General features: G+C 44.3%; 1 protein-coding gene across 1 annotated transcript in view; it reads right to left on the minus strand.

Annotated features, from left to right (window-relative positions):
- Positions 1–9,227: 9,227 nt before the first annotated feature.
- LOC144497785 (di-N-acetylchitobiase-like) overlaps positions 9,228–13,969 on the minus strand; it is a 41,254-nt gene continuing 36,512 nt past the window's right edge. Inside the window, exon 7 of the mRNA XM_078219222.1 lies at positions 9,228–9,344. Coding sequence (XP_078075348.1) covers positions 9,228–9,344 — 117 coding nt within the window. The remainder of the gene's footprint in view (positions 9,345–13,969) is intronic.

The following is a 13,969-nucleotide window of genomic DNA, read 5'->3' on the forward strand; positions in this document are numbered from 1 at the left end:
AGGACATGTTGAGATAAAGAGGGAGGAGGTATTGGAGGTTTTGAAAAATATTCAATCTGCACACTGAGGTAATATGGGCTGAGGTTAGAAATAGGAAATGAGCGGTCACGTTGTTAGGAGTTTACTATAGGCCCCCAAATAGTAATAGAGATGTGGAGGAAGAAATTGCTAAGCAGATTATGGATATGTGTGGGGGTCACAGGGTAGTTGTCATGGGGGACTTTAACTTTCCAAATATTGATTGGAACCTTTGTAGGTCAAATAGTTCGGATGGGGCAGTTTTTGTGCAGTGTGTGCAGGAGGGTTTCCTGACACAATATGTGGATAGGCCGACAAGAGGTGAGGCCACATTGGATTTGGTACTGGGAAATGAACCGGGACAGGTGTTAGATTTGGTTGTGGGAGAGCACTTTGGAGACAGTGACCACAATTCGGTGTCTTTTGTTATTGCAATGGAGAGGGATAGGGCCGTACGGCAGGGCAAGGTTTACAATTGGGGGAGAGGTAATTATGATGCGATTAGGCAAGAATTAGGGGGCATAAGTTGGGAACAGAAACTGTCAGAGAAAGGCACTAATGAAAAGTGGAACTTTTTCAAGGAACAAATACTGGGTGTCCTTGATAGGTATGTCCCTGGCAGGCAGGGAGGAAATGGACGAGTGAGGGAACCATGGTTCACGAAAGAGGTGGAATGTCTTGTGAAAAGGAAGAGGGAAGCTTATGTAGGGATGAGGAAACAAGGTTCAGTTGGCTCGATTGAGAGTTACAAGTTAGCAAGGAACGAGCTGAAAAAGGGGCTTGTTCCTCTGTTTAAGAAAGGGAATAGAAATGACCCTGGTAATTATAGACCGGTTAGTCTTACTTCGGTGGTTGGTAAATTGATGGAAAAGGTCCTTAGGGATGGGATTTACGACCATTTAGAAAGATGCGGATTAATCCGGGATAGTCAGCACGGATTCGTGAAGGGCAGGTCGTGCCGCACAAATTTGATAGAATTTTTTGAGGAGGTAACTAAGTGTGTTGATGAAGGTAGGGCAGTTGATGTCATATACATGGATTTTAGTAAGGCGTTTGATAAGGTCCCCCATGGTCGGCTTATGATGAAAGTGAAGAGGTGTGGGATAGAGGGAAAGTTGGCCGATTGGATAGGTAACTGGCTGTCTGATCGAAGACAGAGGGTGGTGGTGGATGGAAAATTTTCGGATTGGAGGCAGGTTGCTAGCGGAGTGCCACAGGGATCAGTGCTTGGTCCTCTGCTCTTTGTGATTTTTATTAATGACTTAGAGGAGGGGGCTGAAGGGTGGATCAGTAAATTTGCTGATGACACCAAGATTGGTGGAGTAGTGGATGAGGTGGAGGGCTGTTGTAGGCTGCAAAGAGACATAGATAGGATGCAAAGCTGGGCTGAAAAATGGCAAATGGAGTTTAACCCTGATAAATGTGAGGTGATTCATTTTGGTAGGACTAATTTAAATGTGGATTACAGGGTCAAAGGTAGGGTTCTGAAGACTGTGGAGGAACAGAGAGATCTTGGGGTCCATATCCACAGATCTCTAAAGGTTGCCACTCAAGTGGATAGAGCTGTGAAGAAGGCCTATAGTGTGTTAGCTTTTATTGTAAGAAGTTTAACAACACCAGGTTAAAGTCCAACAGGTTTATTTGGTAGCAAAAGCCACACAAGCTTTCGGAGCTGCAAGCCCCTTCTTCAGGTGAGTGGGAATTCTGTTCACAAACAGAGCATATAAAGACACAAACTCAATTTACATGAATAATGGTTGGAATGCGAATACTTACAACTAATCAAGTCTTTAAGAAACAAAACAATGTGAGTGGAGAGAGCATCAAGACAAGCTAAAAAGATGTGTATTGACTGTAACATTACATTCTGCATTCTCTCCTTTCCTTCCCTATGTACGGTGTGTTTTATCTGTATAATACGCAAAAAACAATACTTTTCACTGTATACTAATACATAACAAAGAACAAAGAACAATACAGCACAGGAACAGGCCCTTCGGCCCTCCAAGCCCGCTCCCTGGTCCAAACTAGACCATTCTTTTGTATCCCTCCATTCCCACTCCGTTCATGTGGCTATCTAGATAAGTCTTAAACGTTCCCTGTGTGTCCGCCTCCACCACCTTGCCCGGCAGCGCATTCCAGGCCCCCACCACCCTCTGTGTAAAATACATCCTCCTGATATCCGTGTTAAACCTCCCCCCCCCCCCCCCCCGCCTCACCTTGAATCTATGACCCCTCGTGAACTTCACCACCGACCTGGGAAAAAGCTTCCCACCGTTCACCCTATCTATGCCTTTCATAATTTTATACACTTCTATTAGGTCACCCCTCATCCTCCGTCTTTCCAGTGAGAACAACCCCAGTTTACCCAATCTCTCCTCATAACTAAGCCCCTCCATACCAGGCAACATCCTTGTTAACCTCCTCTGCACTCTCTCTAAAGCCTCCATGTCCTTCTGGTAGTGTGGCGACCATGTGACAATAAATCAAATCAAATCAAATATATGCGATTTAGGTTGATTGGCCATGCTAAATTGCTCCTTAGTGTCAGGGGGAAAAGAGGGAATATAAGTGGGGTTATGGAGATAGGGCCAGGGTGGGATTGTTGTCGGTGCAGGTTTGATGGGCTGAATGGCCTCCTTCTGCTCTGTAGGGATTCTATACATGTAACCTCAGACCCACAGCAACGTGGCTGACTCTAAACTGTCCTATGAAACTGCCTAACAAGCTGCTCAGCTCAAGGGCAACTCGGGATGGGCAATAAATGCTGTCCAGCCAGTGATGCCCATGTCCCTCAAATGAATTTTTTAAAAATTAATCTGGGTATTGATTCTAGACAACTCTAGAATGGGAATTCCGTGGTTTGGTTATGATCATACTTGCAAAGAATTCTTTGAGGTAAGAACAAATGATCTTCCCTCCATCATAGAGTCAAGATGCAAATGTTCACTGATTCCTAACTACTTAAATAATGAGGCAGTCCATGTCCACAAGCAGCAAGATAGAGACAACATCCAGACTGGGCTAATAGATGTCAAGTAACATTTCTGTCGCCCAAATGTCAGACAATGAATAAGCAAGAAGCTAACCATCTCTCCTTGACATTCAGCAGCATAATGATTGCTGAAATTCCAGCATCAATATCCTGGGAGTTCCCATCAGATTAAATTGACATGACCAACCCAAAATACTGATGCTACAAGAGTGGGACAGAGTCTACAAATTCTGCAGTGAGGAATTCATCAACAAACTCTCTAAAACCTGTCCACAGGTCAGTATTGTGGCGGAATACTCTTCGCTTATAGAGTCATAGAGGTTTACAGCATGGAAACAGGCCCTTTGGCTCAACTTGTCCATGCTGCTCTTTTTTTTAACCGCTAAGCTAGTCCCCATCGCCTGTGTTGCTGGGATGAATTGCTAGGATAGGTGCCAGTCCAAGATCACTAAAACTCAATCCACCCAGGGCAAGCAGCCTGCTTGATTGGCATCCCAGTCCCATGTTGAAACAATTATTTCCGCCATCACCAGTCCACATTGGCAGCAGTTTGGACAATTTTCAAGACATACAGCAGTAACTTAGATTCTTTCAGTTGCAACCTCCATCACCTGGAAGAAAAATGACAGCTGACACATGGGATCACCATCACTTGCAAGTTCTCTATCAACTCACCCACTGCCCTGTCTTGGAACCATATCACTGTGCCTCCACTTTCTGGGTCAAACCCCTGAAACACACTTCCCAGCAGCACTGTGGGTGTCACTACACCAGATAAATTACAACGGTTCAAGATGGCAGCTCACCACCAAGTCATTGAGGATAATTTAGGATGGGGAATAAATTGTGGCCTTGCCAGCAATGCACACATTCCAAAAAGGGTTAAATCTAAAGATAAAGTGGTGGCAATGGGCAGTTTTATTGAGTTAGAGATCCACTTTGGGTCAAATAGAGGTTGTGAATATTCAGCCTAGGTGAATGCTGCATTATCACAAATGTTGTTGTGTTTTAGATTAGAGGCTTTTTCAATCAGGTAATTGGAAAGGATCACACGGTAATATTTGAAAACAAGTGCTGTTCTCCCTATATTCTGATCAACATTCATCCTTAACCAACAACACCAAAAGATGATAATATACCTCAGCGCTGTTTGTGAGACATTGTTGTGAGAATATTGACTGTCACTCACTCCCACATTGCAATATTGAGTATGTTACATAATTACTTCACTGGCTGTGAAATGCCGTGTGATGTCATGACCATGTGGAAGACACAATGGGCCATAACCTCCTGGCTCCCCAGTGTTACATTTGGAATTATCCCAAAAACGTGCTGGGGACTTTGTCTTGGAAGTTCCCAGGTAAGGGTTTATCTGGAATTTTGCAGAAGGGCTAACGTCACCTGGACAACTGCGCTGGGTTGGGAACTATCTGGCAAAGTGATTTAAATTGCTAACTTTGGGTGTCTCTGCCAGGTTTACACTGCTGCATGGGCTGATTCTCTCAGCGCTTCCTGTCAGCAGGATCATCTGATCCCACTGATGTAGACCCCCCTTCCCCCCCATCACGCTATATTCCCCAGCGACAGAGGGTGCGAGCCACACAAAACACCATGGACATTGGCAGGACCGGAAGATCCCACCAGCAGCCAATGACAAGTTGCCTGTGCTGCTGGAAAGCATGTGTCTGAATGGCTGGAAAATCCGGCCAATAGTTACTCTGAAAGAGTTAGAAGGGAAAAAATAATTCTACCTTCAGAGTAGCTATTTTAAACACCCAGACCAAGCCCCACACGGTACACGCCATACACCCTGAGTGGAACCCCATCATATCATTCCTTCAAATAAGCACCCACCTCTAATGCTATTCCCCAGCCACACGGAGTTCCCGACCTGAACCCCTGAGCTGAATGACAAACACCCCTGTCCCAAATCAACCCCCGACCCGCCACCCTCCACCCGATAAACAACCCCCCACTTCTCCCTGACGTGACATCCTCTGACTCAACCAACAAACCACACCACCATCACCCCTGCCCGAAAGACGCACCCTCCGACCCAGTCCCTCAGCTCTTTCAATGTGTGGATCCCCACCCTATCATGATGTTTGGTCCCCTCAACACCCTGATGTCCAGACCCCCAACTCCCCCATGATACCCAAATCCCCACCTTCCACAATGACTGGGGAAACATTTCGCTTCTTGAGTCCTACGCGGCCTAAGTCAGGAAGTTTGGGAGAGACAGGTGCTTTCCATTCCAAGTGTTGGGAAGTCGCTGTGGAATGACATTGACATTCTGAGGAAGTTAACATTTAAATACAGATTAATTCTTTCTTCCTTACTGATGACTCTCTCAGGCTGAGTAAGAAGTCTCACAACACCAGGTTAAACTCCAACAAGTTTATTTGGTATCACGAGCTTTCGGAGCACTGCTCCTTCATTAGGTGAGTGGAGAGTTGGGTTCACAAACACGGCATATATAGACAGAGACTCAATTGCAAGATAATGGTTGGAACGCGAGTCTTTACAGGTAATCAGTCTTTACAGGCACGCCTCCATCTCCACATCATCTCTCAAGTGGTAAAGGCTTGGAATGGACGGCACGGAGAGACTGTCCAGGCCACTAACACAGCAATTTGAAGAGACCATTGGAGAGACTCATACTGAAGATACTGAAGAAAAGAATGAAGAGAAACTGGGTATTTGTGATCTAGGAATGGTCAGAGAGGCAAAATGTTTCTCTCCTGAACATTTCCATGTTGGGACAAGTGGAATCTCACAAATTTTGCATCATTGTGCTCTCCTCCTGGAACACAACTGGATACTTTATTATCGATCTGTTCTCTCAGTGCCAGGAGAGCTCTGTTCTTTATTGGTTGGATGGTTGATAACGTCATTAAGGGAGTGAAGGATGGGGGTGGGGAAGAGAGAGAAGAATGTATCCATGTGGTTCAAGGTCTGAGTAATTCCTGCTCTTATCTGCTGTCATCTCTAAAACTATTCACAAAACTTTATTTCAGTTTGCTGAATACAAGATATGACAATAAACTTTCCATTCATTATCTAATGGTGTTTCAATCATCATGGAACACAAACAACTTTATTTCAACAAGGTCTTACATAGAATTACATGTGTAGCATTTACAACACAGAAACAAGCCATTCGGCCATTGTTTCTATCCATGAGAACCTCCACTCACCTCATTTCACCCTCACTCACTTCAGTTCATCCTATCAACAAAAATCCCTCTCTTCTCCCCAAACACCTTTTTCAAGCTTCCACTCAAAGCAATGACACTAACTGTGACTACTTCCTGTAATAGCTCGACCCCTAGTGGTAGCCAAATAACCCAGACACCGAAGCAACAACCAGCCAGAGCAATTGTACCAAAGGGAAGTAATATCAGACATGGTCCATTACCCTCAGCCCAAGCCCATAATACAGGAGGTTGCCGCACACCAGCTGGAGTTTGTGCCGACCTCATTGCAATTCCCACCTGATGCAAAACAGTGTTTAAAATTCCCGAAGACTTTCAAACTTTCCGTGAAGTAAATCCCTATTCAGTTCCCTCCCTGTCATAGAGTCATATAGAGTCATACAGCAATACAGCACGGAAACAGGCCCTTCAGCCTGCAACGAGTTCCAGGCACCCACCACTCTCTGTGTAAAAAATCTGCCTCGTACATCTCCTTTAAACCTTGCCCCTCGCACCTTAAACCTTTGCCCCCTAGTAATTGACTCTTCCACCCTGGGAAAAAGCTTCTGACTATCCACTCTGTCCATGACTCTCATAATCTTGTAGACTTCTATCAGGTCTCCCCTCAACCTCCGTCGCTCCAGTGAGAACAAACCAAGTTTCTCCAACCTCTCCTCATAGCTAATGCCCTCCATACCAGGCAACATCCTGGTAAATCTTTTCTGTACCCTCTCCAAAGCCTCCACATCCTTCTAGTAATGTAGCGACCAGAATTGAACACTATATTCCAAGTGCGGCCTAATTAAGGTTCTATAAAGCGTCAACATGACTCGCCAATTTTTAAACTCAATGCCCCGGCCGATGAAGGCAAGCATGCCGTATGCCTGCTTGACTACCTACTCCATCTGCATTGCCACTTTCAGTGGCCTATGTACCTGTACACCCAGATCCCTTTGCCTATCAATACTCCTCAGGGTTCTGCCATTTACTGTATATTTCCTATCTGTATTAGACCTTCCAAAATGCATTACCTCACATTTGTCTGGATTAAACTCCATCTGCCATCTCTCCACCCAAGTCTCCAACTGATCTATATCCTGCTGTATCCTCTGATGGTCCTCATCGCTATCCGCAAATCCACCAACCTTTGTGTCATCCGCAAACTTACTAATCAATCCAGTTAATTTTCCTCCAAATCATTTATATATATTACAAACAGCAAAGGTCCCAGCACTGATCCCTGAGGAACACCACTTGTCACAGTCCTCCATTCAGAAATGCACCCTTCCACTGCTACCCTCTGTCTTCTTTGACCGAGCCAGTTTTGTATCCACCTTGCCAGCTCACCTCTGATCCCATGCGACTTCACCTTCTGCACCAGTCTGCCATGAGGGACCTTGTCAAAGGCCTTACTGAAGTCCATGTAGACAACATCCACTGCCCTACCCTCATCAATCATCTTTGTCACTTCCTCGAAAAACTTGATCCAGTTCGTGAGACACGACCTCCCCTTCACAAAACTATGTTGCCTCTCACTAATACGTCCACTTATTTCCAAGTAGTTGGATAGTTGGATAAGAGCTTTGAAAATAGACCAGATGTATGAAACTCTTAGAGAAATGATTATTTTGGAGGAGTTTAAAAATTAATTTCCTGATGTAGTGAGAACCTATGTGGAAGAGAAGAGGATTAAAAGGTTTAGTGGGCCGAGTGAGGGGAATTATTTGATAAGAACGCCAGATAGAAGGAAAACTCGCACTGTGACATGCAAAAATGCTTAGGAGGTATTTTGATAGGAAAAGAGAGCAGAAGGAGGATGTTTTAGTGGTTATAACTCAGAGTGAAGAACCAAATCCAGATTATTCTGAATTGGACATTCTTCAAAGTAAATTGGACAATGAGGAAGTTATTAGAAATTGGAATAAAATTATTGAGTCGTCTTCCAGAGGAAAATCGAATTGACCTGAAAGAGTTATTAGAATCACATGGACATTTATGTGGGCACATGCTGGGAAGTACTAGAATGGTTATACATGATGTCGATATGGGAAATGCTGTTCCAATTAAACAACATCCTTATAGACTTAACCCTCTTAACTTGTCACAGGTTGAAAAGGAGATTGAAAGTACGCTTAAAAATGACAAAATTGAAGTGAGCTGCAGCAAGTGGAGCTCACCCATAGTGATTGTACCAAAATTAGCTGGTACCCAGTGATTGTTAAAGTTAATGCAGTTACAAAACCAGACTCATATCATTTTCCTCGGTTGGAGGACTGCAGTGAGAAGGGGGGGCAATCAATTCTTATCTCCAAACTGGATTTACTCAAAGCTCACTGGCAGGTACCTTTAGCCAAAAGGGTGAAGAAAATTTTCAGCTTTCGCGACACCAGGTGGTTTGTAGCAGTTCACAGTTCTGCCATTTGGAATGAAAAATATCCCAGCCAAATTTAAAAGATTAACCAACAAGGTCATTTCAGGGTTATCCAACTGTGTACATAGGCGGTCCGGTGACTTTTAGCCATACCGCGCCTGGCGGAATTATTTGATCAACTTCAGGAGGCGGGCTTGGTGGTAAACCTGGCTAATAGTGAGTTTGGAAAAGCCCAAATCACGTTTCTTAGCCATACGTTTGGACATGGACAGATGGCCCCCAGGACGTGAAAACAAATGTTATTGGGGAGTTCCCTATACCATTGACAAGAAGGAAGTAATGAGATTTCTGGGCCTGCATGGCTTTTAACCAGAAATTTGTGCCGAAGTTTAGCAGCGTGGCTGCTCCACTGACTGACTTGTTGAAGAAGCAAAGCAAATTTCAGTGGACGGCAAAGTGTCAACAGGCATTTGACAGCCTGAAGGCTGTGTTAACCACTGCCCCTCTATTGGCCACCCCAATTTACACAAAACCATTCAAGTTGGCCATTGATGTGAGTGATGTGGGCCTTGGTGTCATGATGTTACAAGAAGATGATGAAAGAATAGAGCAGCCTATTGGGTATTTTTTCCAACAAATTGAATGATCATCAGAAGAAATATTCAACGATTGAAAAAGAGACTTGAGTTTGGTGCTGGCTTTGCAACATCTTAACATTTATGTTGCCAGTAATTGATCTGAGATGATTGTGTATACTGATTGCAATCTGTTGAAGTTTTTGGAGAAATTTAAAAATAAAAATGCCAGACTGTTACGATGGAGTCTATTATTGCAGCCATTTAATTGTAAAATTATATATGTGTCAGGAAGTGAGAGTGTGATTGCCGATACTTCGTCACAAATAGAACATAGAACATAGAACATAGAACATTACAGCGCAGAACAGGCCCTTCGGCCCACGATGTTGCACCGACCAGTTAAAAAAAAAACTGTGACCCTCCAACCTAAACCAATTTCTTTTCGTCCATGAACCTATCTACGGATCTCTTAAACGCCCCCAAACTAGGCGCATTTACTACTGATGCTGGCAGGGCATTCCAATCCCTCACCACCCTCTGGGTAAAGAACCTACCCCTGACATCGGTTCTATAACTACCCCCCCTCAATTTAAAGCCATGCCCCCTCGTGCTGGATTTCTCCATCAGAGGAAAAAGGCTATCACTATCCACCCTATCTAAACCTCTAATCATCTTATATGTTTCAATAAGATCCCCTCTTAGCCGCCGCCTTTCCAGCGAAAACAATCCCAAATCCCTCAGCCTCTCCTCATAGGATCTCCCCTCCATACCAGGCAACATCCTGGTAAACCTCCTCTGCACCCTCTCCAAAGCCTCCACATCCTTCCTGTAATGTGGGGACCAGAACTGCACACAGTACTCCAAGTGCGGCCGCACCAGAGTTGTGTACAGTTGCAACATAACGCTACGACTCCTAAATTCAATCCCCCTACCAATAAACGCCAAGACACCATATGCCTTCTTAACAACCTTATCTACTTGATTCCCAACTTTCAGGGATCTATGCACACATACACCTAGATCCCTCTGCTCCTCCACACTATTCAAAGTCCTCCCGTTAGCCCTATACTCAACACATCTGTTATTCCTACCAAAGTGAATTACCTCACACTTCTCCGCATTAAACTCCATCCGCCACCTCTCGGCCCAACTTTGCAACCTGTCTAAGTCTTCCTGCAAACTACGACACCCTTCCTCACTGTCTACCACACCACCGACTTTGGTGTCATCAGCAAATTTGCTAATCCACCCAACTATACCCTCATCCAGATCATTAATAAATATTACAAACAGCAGTGGCCCCAAAACAGATCCCTGAGGTACACCACTTGTAACCGCACTCCATGATGAATATTTACTATCAACCACCACCCTCTGTTTCCTATCCGCTAGCCAATTCCTGATCCAATTTCCTAGATCACCCCCAATCCCATACATCTGCATTTTCTGCAGAAGCCTTCCATGGTGAACCTTATCAAACGCCTTACTAAAATCCATATATACCACGTCCACTGCCTTGCCCCCATCCACCTCCTTGGTCACTTTCTCAAAAAACTCAATAAGGTTAGTAAGGCACGACCTACCTGCCACAAAACCATGCTGACTATCACCTATCAATTCATTACTCTCCAAATAACTATAAATCCTATCCCTTATAATTTTTTCCAACATCTTGCCGACAACAGAAGTGAGACTCACCGGTCTATAATTCCCGGGGAAGTCTCTGTTCCCCTTCTTAAACAATGGGACAACATTCGCTAACCTCCAATCTTCTGGTACTATACCAGAGGCCAACGACGACCTGAAGATCAGAGCCAGAGGCTCTGCAATCACTTCTCTTGCCTCCCAGAGAATCCTTGGATAAATCCCATCCGGACCAGGGGATTTATCTATTTTCAGACCCTCCAGAATATCCTGCACATCCTCCTTATCAACTGTAATACTGTCTATTCTACTCCCTTGCAACCCAGTGTCCTCCTCAGCTATATTCATGTCCCCTTGCGTGAACACCGAAGAGAAATATTGGTTCAATGCTTCACCAATCTCCTCCGGTTCCACACATAACTTCCCTCTGCCATCTATAACTGGCCCTAAACTTGCCCTAACCAACCTTCTGTTCTTGACATACCTATAGAACGCCTTAGGATTCTCTTTAACCCTATCCGCCAAAGTCTTCTCATGTCCCCTTTTAGCCCTTCTAAGCTCGCTCTTCAACTCCCTCTTAGCCAATCTAAAGCTTTCTAGTGCACTACCCGAGTGCTCACGTCTCATCCGAACATAAGCCTCCTTTTTCTTTTTAACCAACAAAGAAACTTTTTTGGTGCACCACGGTTCCCTAGCCCTACCAATTCCTCCTTGCCTGACAGGGACATAGCTATCACAGACTCGCAGTAGCTGCTCCTTGAAAAAACTCCACATGTCGGACGTTCCCAGTCCCTGTAATCTCCTAGTCCAACCTATGTTTCCTAATTCTCTCCTAATAGCCTCATAATTACCCTTCCCCCAGCTAAAACCACTGGCCCGAGGTTCATGCCTATCCCTTTCCATCACTAAGGTGAACGTAACCGAATTGTGGTCACTATCACCAAAATGCACACCAACTTCCAAGTCTAGCACCTGGTCTGGCTCATTTCCCAGCACCAGATCCAATATAGCCTCACCTCTAGTTGGCCTGTCTACATACTGAGTCAAAAAACCTTCCTGCACGCTTTGAACAAAAACTGACCCCTCTAACGAGCTAGAGCTATAACAATTCCAGTCAATATTAGTCAAGTTAAAATCCCCCATAACAATTGCCCTATTACTTTCACTCCTAAGCAGGATTGACTCCGCAATCCTTTCCTCAACCTCTCTAGAACTTTTAGGAGGTCTATAAAAGACTCCCAACAGGGTGACCTCTCCTCTCCTATTTCTAATCTCCGCCCATACTACCTCAACAGATAAGTCCTCATCAAACCTCCTCTCTGACACTGTGATACAATCTCTGACCAATAATGCTACCCCTCCCCCTCTTCTACCTCCTTCCCTACTTCGACTAAAACATTTGAACCCCGGGACCTGCAGCATCCATTCCTGCCCCTGCTCTATCCATGTCTCTGAAATAGCCACAACATCGAAGTCCCAGGTACTGATCCACGCTGCAAGTTCACCCACTTTATTGCGAATACTCCTGGCATTGAAGTATACACATTTCAAACCCTGCTCCACCCCACCTCTGCAATGCCGTGCATTGCAGTCCCCATCCATGCATCCCTCACTTTCAGCCCCACTACTCAGGATCCCTCCCCCCCCCCCGAATCAGTTTAAACCTCCCTGCATGGCCTTAGCAAATTTACCCCCCAGGATATTGGTCCCCTTCTGATTAATGTGACACAGTAAGGAGGAGTGTTCAATGTTGGAAACCAAGGACTGAAATGGACTATATTACTGTTTTGTCTGCATGTTCTGATTTTGTAAAATGTATGTATATTTATTGTAGAGTACTAGTCGTGTGAAAGTGAAAGGGTTTGAATAATGAAACCATCTTTGAATTTTTTTTCTTCCTTTTTCACTTTTTCCTGAAGGGGCAGGTGTGACGTTACTCTAGCTTTAAGAAATGTATTTTTTAAAATCATGTTCTCTGAAGTTTGTGAGCAAGCTCTGTTTATTTTTCATTGTGGCACCGGCTGCCTGCTTAGAAGTTCTTTTACTGTTGCTTCAATGGTTGAAATGGGGTTTTGTTTATTTTTACTCTGAGCCTCAGATATTTTCTGGGATTTTTTTATGGTCCTGAATTGTTGGAGGAAGAATGATTGAGGTGACCAGTTCTTACTTTAGTTTTGGTCTGCTGGCTGCTGCTTTTAGGTTGGAAGGTGTTTACATTTCAGGCTGGATGCAATGTTCCCTCTCTCTCTCCCTGTGGTTTGCTGAGAGAAACTAGAGGTCAGCAATGGCATCATCTCTACCTCGAGGTCTGCTGGAAGTTACAAGGCTGGGAAGTCAGAGTTTCAACCAAAGGACTAAGTTCCAGCATTGAGTGAGCATCCTTGATTTCTGTGATAAACCTGGAGTAGAGGTGCTTGTTTATGGGGTTTGTTTGGTTGGAATGGGATTTAGCTGTAAGATTTATACAATAACATGGTTGTGTTTTTTCTTGTTTCTAATTGGTAAAAATATTGTTCATTTTCTTTCTATGTTAACTGTGTTCACAAATAAAGTTTGTTTGAGAAAAGCTCCCTTGCGGGTCATTTGAATCATACCTGGAGTGAAACATCTCATGTTTAACCAAATTCAAACCGCAAAACTTGATCCAGGATGACTACAGAAAATACCTTGGAGTTTCTGACCTGGATTGTAACGGTCTTTCTTTCTTGCTCGGATCGACTATTATTTCTAATTTCACGATAAACCAGTGTTTGACCACCTTGCTGCACACATGCCGAGCACAGCAAATGTTCCTGGTTTCCCACATTGAACACTGAGAGCACCTCACAGCTTTGTGATATCCAGCCACGACCTTTAAATTAAACCTTTGGAAGATGCTTAAAATCAAAGAATATCAATTACTCTGGGGCCCCTCTTTCCTGATCTGTGTTATTATAGAATATAGCCCATACAAATTATTAACCACAGAAAGACCTTAGAAATTATAAGTGATTAATGTAGGAAATACTTATCCAGCCTCTCCACCAGTCTGCTCCCACCCTTATAGCCTCTCCTGCTACAGCAGGGCAAGACCACTCTGAAGATTTAAGAAATTAGAAAACAAAGGGCGGCACGGTAGCACAGTGGTTAGCACTGCTGCTTCACAGCTCCAGGGACCTGGGTTCGATTC

Source organism: Mustelus asterias, chromosome 8 (genome assembly GCF_964213995.1).
Source record: "Mustelus asterias chromosome 8, sMusAst1.hap1.1, whole genome shotgun sequence".
NCBI classification, from domain to species: Eukaryota; Metazoa; Chordata; class Chondrichthyes; order Carcharhiniformes; family Triakidae; genus Mustelus; species Mustelus asterias.